Source organism: Chiroxiphia lanceolata, chromosome 17 (assembly GCF_009829145.1).
Source record: "Chiroxiphia lanceolata isolate bChiLan1 chromosome 17, bChiLan1.pri, whole genome shotgun sequence".
Classification (NCBI taxonomy): Eukaryota; Metazoa; Chordata; class Aves; order Passeriformes; family Pipridae; genus Chiroxiphia; species Chiroxiphia lanceolata.
The window spans coordinates 6,376,101-6,381,199 of NC_045653.1; the positions used below are offsets into that span (position 1 = coordinate 6,376,101).

General features: G+C 45.9%; 1 protein-coding gene across 1 annotated transcript; it reads left to right on the plus strand.

Moving 5' to 3' along the window:
* The first annotated feature begins 1,119 nt into the window (after positions 1 to 1,119).
* PFDN4 (prefoldin subunit 4) lies at positions 1,120 to 4,241 on the plus strand. Its single transcript, XM_032705273.1, has 4 exons — positions 1,120 to 1,202; positions 2,211 to 2,318; positions 3,347 to 3,490; positions 3,822 to 4,241. Exons 1-4 carry the CDS (start codon positions 1,179 to 1,181, stop codon positions 3,951 to 3,953), a joined length of 408 nt encoding a protein of 135 aa, XP_032561164.1. The 5' UTR covers positions 1,120 to 1,178; the 3' UTR covers positions 3,954 to 4,241.
* Positions 4,242 to 5,099: the final 858 nt, after the last annotated feature.

Consider the following 5,099-nt stretch of genomic DNA (forward strand, 5'->3'; position numbering starts at 1 on the left):
AATAAACTGTGTGTTCAGGGAATGGTTTGGTCTTGGGGCTCCAGACTGCTGGAGGACATTCTCAGCAGCTCTGGGGTCAGCAGTCAAACTGCCTGGGATCAAACCCTCTGATCCCAGTCAGGTCCTGGCTCACAGCAAGATCCAAACTCTCTGCAGACACTGCTCAGGTTGCTTCAGGCTCCACCCCAGCTTTCCAAACTCTCTTCCAAAGCCAGACATTTTTAAATTACATCGTTCAGGGCCCTGGACTGTCCATACCCAGGTACCTTCTTTGAGTCTTAGTCTAAGAGCTTTCAACTGCAGTTCACAGGAGGGTATCCCATCCTATCCCATCTCATCCCACCCTATACCATTCTACCCCATCCCATCCCATCCCACCCTATTCCATGCCATGCCATCCCATCTCGTCCCATCACACCCCGTCCCACCCCATCCCATCCCATCCTGTCCCATCCCATCCCATCCCAACCCCATCCCATCCCATCCTGTCCCATCCCATCCCATCCCATCCCATCCCATCCCATCCCATCCCGTCCCATCCCATCCCGTCCCACCCTGTCCCATCCCGTCCCATCCCACCCCATCCCATCCCCTCCCATCCCTTCCCACTCCACCCCACCCCACCCTACCCCATCCCATCCCATCCCATCCCATCCCATCCCATCCCATCCCATCCCATCCCATCCATCCTATACCATTCTACCCCATCCCATCCCGTCCCGTCCCACCCCATCCCATCCCGTCCCGTCCCATCCCACCCCATCCCATCCCCTCCCATCCCTTCCCACCCCACCCCACCCCACCCCACCCCATCCCATCCCATCCCATCCCATCCCGTCCCATCCCATCCTATACCATTCTACCCCATCCCGTCCCATCCCATCCCATCCCATTCCCGTCTCATGGCGCCCCCTGGCGGCCATAGCTCTCCCTCTTCCCCCGCAGAGGCCCCGCCCCTGTGCCCGGGCCGTACCAAACGCCGCGGGGATGGGCTCACCTTCATTCCATGCCCCGTCGCTCCTCCGGCCATCCTGCCGTGCTGAGAGCGGTGAGAAGGAGGAGAAGATGCGATCCTCGCAGAGTATCCGCTGTCAGGCTTTTTTCCTTGCTTTCCTTCTTTTTCCCCAAATCCGCAGCTCCCCCTCTGCGCGGAGGGTGAGTGGTTCAGCCCGACCAACATGGCGGCCACCATGAAGAAGGCGGTGAGTGCGGGACAGGGCCCGGCGGGGTTTGGCTCTTTCCCGCTGGGATTTGTTCCCTTTCCGGAGGAATTTAATTCTTCCCCGACCGCTGCCTCCGCCCGGGGGTTTCCCGAGGCCCTTCGCTGCCTGTCCCTGCCCCTGCAGCCCCGGGCTCGGATGGTCCCTGCCCTGGCCCCGCGGGTTTGAGGGCGTTGCGGGGGCTGTGCTGGTGCGGGTCGTTGTGAACAAGGGGAGAGTCAGGGGATATATTGGGAAAAAATTATTCAGTGAAGTGATGGTTAATCGCGGAATGGTTTGGGTTGGAAGGGACGTTAAACTCATCCAGTCCCACCCCCTGCCATGGGCAGGGACACCTTCCAACCTGGCCCTGAACACTTCCAGGGATGGGGCAGCCACAGCTTCTCTGGGCAGCCTGTGCCAGGGCCTCACCACCCTCACAGGGAACAATTTCTTTTTAAAATCTAATGTAACCCTACTCTGTCAGTTCGAAGCCATTAGCCCTTGCCCTGTCACTCCAGACCCTTGTAAATGGTCTCCAGAGAGCACTGGAATGGGCTCTCCAGGTAAGTGGTGGAGTCACCATCCCTGGAAGTGTTTAAAAAATGAACTGTCAGGGAAAGTCTGTGTGGTCACAGGTCAGGGGGTTAAAATCCTCTGTGGCACATCACAGATAACCACATAAAATGTGTTGCTACCAGATCCCGTGGATGTGTTATACTGTTCCTGCAGGGATTTTGGAGCTGAGTGTCCTGTTCAGCTGCCAGCCCTGTCCAGGAAACAACCTTTGGCTTTAGAATGCCATGGATGGCTGGTGTTTTAATTGGGTGTTTCTCAGATCAATGTGGGTATTTCTGATGTCCTTCAGGAGGCATTTTAAGGAATCAGGTGTATAAGCACAACGTAGTGGCTGCAAGACTGTTTTTCAGAAGCTTTGTAGGAGTAATCTGGTAGTGAGACCCAAGTTAATGTAAGAAATGAAGTGCTCATTTTGCCCTCTCCTCCTTCCAGGCTGCAGAAGATGTTAATGTCACCTTTGAAGATCAGCAGAAAATTAACAAGTTTGCAAGAAATACCAGCAGGATCACAGAGCTGAAAGAAGAAATAGAAGTGAAAAAGGTATCTTTGCTTCAGATATCACATGTTCTTCATTGCCCTGAATCAGTTTTCAGCTGTAAAAGAAAATAGGGGCTGTGGATTGCTGTGAGTTGAAGTAATGCTTTGATTCTAATATGGGATTTCTGATACTTTGAAAATAGAGAATGGTGAAGTGGAAAAGAATTAACGAGAAATAAAGATCTCTAGAACCATTCTGCATGCAGTTCTTGCAAGTCTTGAGCTGTCATATTTGAAGCATTATCTCTCTATAGTAGCTGTTTGTAGGGCTCTTAGTATTTCCTGCCTGGGATTATTCATATTTATTTTGTCTTGAGCCAAAAAAGCAGTTGTTGGTTACATTCTTTTGATGTGTTGGCAGACTGTCATTAAGAGCACAGAGGTTTTATTTTGCTGGGCTGGAGAGGATACATCATTCTCATTATTAAGTCACTTTCCTTCAACATCACTCATAGAATTTCCAAAAACATCACTCATAGAATTTCTAAAGAAGCTATACTGAGTATTTACAAGCTGCTACTACTGGCACAAAATGTTTTTTGTAATTATTTTGCCTGATATGTTCGTGTAAAAATGTTCCTTTTTATTTTGATGTTCCATTGATGGCTTAAGGTGCTGGGACTGAGCAATCTTACTTTTGCAATTAAGTAATTAACATTTGCCAATTTAGGTACTTTTCTTTTTGTTCTTTAGCTAAATTAAAGAAATCTTGTGTAAAAGCATATCAGATATTAGTGAAATTTAAATTTGCTATACTTCCCTTGTCTAGACAGAATTATGGTATTAGTGACAGATAATGAGTATTGACTAGGAATTTCTACTGGATTGAATTTAATACTGATGCTAAATTACAGCTCTGGAACTGTTCCATTAGATATTCTGGTGGTAGGTGGGATTTATGCCTCAAATGCAGACTCACTGACTTCTTTGGCCAACTAGTGGCATGACATAAGTGTTCCTTATCCAACTGTGTGCATTGAAACACTTGACCTGGTACAAAGGGAGCATCTCTCTTATATCTTGATAATTAGAAACAACTTCAGAACTTGGAAGATGCTTGTGATGACATCATGATGCTGGATGATGCAGATTCCCTTCTGATACCCTACCAGATTGGGGATGTCTTCATCAGTCATTCCCAGGAGGAGACACAGGAGATGCTGGAGGAGGCAAAGGTGTGTCTGGGCAAAGGGGAGCTCCTTGGCTGTCCTGTCTGTGTGCTGAGCACTGCAGTGGGGTGATCTGTCCGTCCTGTGAACCTTTGACTTTCTCAGGTTTGATTTGGGATTTGAGGAGGGGGTGTGGATTTAGGATTTGAGTTGTGTGTGCCTGGTAAATCCCAGCTGGGCTGTCGGATACAAAGTCACCCCAGCCTTTGGCCCAGTAGGAAATCCTGCAGCCTGACTGGGCACTCAGTTGGCACAGGGGCACCTCTTGGTTGGTTATATGTTGTGACAAACATGACTTTCTTTTATATAATTGGTTGGGTTTTTTTTTCTCTTTCAGAGAAGTTTACAAGAAGAAATCGAAGCGTTGGAGTCCCGAGTGGAGTCAATTCAGAGGGTCTTATCTGACCTCAAAGTTCAGCTCTATGCAAAGTTTGGAAACAACATAAATCTTGAGGCTGAGGACAGTTAAAGCTTTTCTAAATACAACATACATTTTTTCCTTAGTTTATTAAATGTTTTGATAACATCGTTTTCAATTACATTTGAAAAAAAAATCCACCACTTACTTTTTGTTTGTTTTTTTTTTTTTTTTTACTTTCCTGCCTTGGGTTCCATATATTTAATGAGAACTTTCTTATTTTGGTTACTGCAGTTATTTATTTGTTCAGGAAAGCCTTTGCTTCATCCTGTTGGTAAAGCATCAAGATTGGAATATTTGCATTGTTTATTAAAGTAATAAAGTCAGGCATGTGTTGTAGTTTCCTTGGTCTTGTTTTCCGCTCCTGAAAATGCTTAAGTATAAAACCAACAGGAATGGGGAAGTTTTGATTTGCACTGTGATGGCTGTTTGATAAAAGCTTCTCTGGGATAAACATGGCAGGATTCAGCTGTGATGCTCTTTAGCTGGTTTTACCAGCCTTCCTGGAACTGCTAAATGCATCTTTTGTGTTTCAGTCTTAGCTCAGGCAGCTCAGGGATCAGTGTTTACACTGATAACTTGGTGCACAATGTGGCAGCAAATTGACAGAGGAGAAAGAAAAGCTTTTCAAAGCTCACACTGATATTGAAGAAAAGCTTTTGGAGTCACCATATTCAACCATTTACTACTTTGTGTTTGGAATCATGAAAGATGCTGTAAGTCACAGTAGTGAGTCTTACCTTCTAATTTTCCTCGACAGTCAGTTTTTTAAATCCACATTTATAGACCAAATTGATGTCAGAATTGTTCCTGGGTGATGTTGTTATGTCAGCATCAATCCCTGAAACTACACCTCCATCTCTAGGTGGAGTTGAATGTCATTTTAAATGTCTCAATTGGCTGACTCCTCACAGCCTTAAAAAAAAGGTGCTGTCTCACTTTTGGACTTTTGGCTGCTTTGATTAATGTGTTTCTCCACCTGCTCATTATGACTTGACTTTTAAAAATTAAAATCTTAGCGCATTTAAATCATCTTTCTGAGCTATTTCCCAAAACAGTGGACAGAGAACTCAGCTGGCCAAATATTAATCTTCAGCTGCTGTTCTTAACAGAAATAATCAGATTATGAGATGAGTACATTTTTATAAAATTACTAATACCAAGCAATCCTGTGTCAATTGTGCAGCATCTCCTCTT

Coding starts and splice junctions, on each gene's coding strand:
- PFDN4 (XM_032705273.1), top strand. CDS start 1,179: ATGGCGGCCACCATGAAGAAGGCG. Junction 1,203..2,210: donor CGGCCACCATGAAGAAGGCG/GTGAGTGCGGGA, acceptor TCCTCCTTCCAG/GCTGCAGAAGATGTTAATGT. Junction 2,319..3,346: donor AAGAAATAGAAGTGAAAAAG/GTATCTTTGCTT, acceptor CTTGATAATTAG/AAACAACTTCAGAACTTGGA.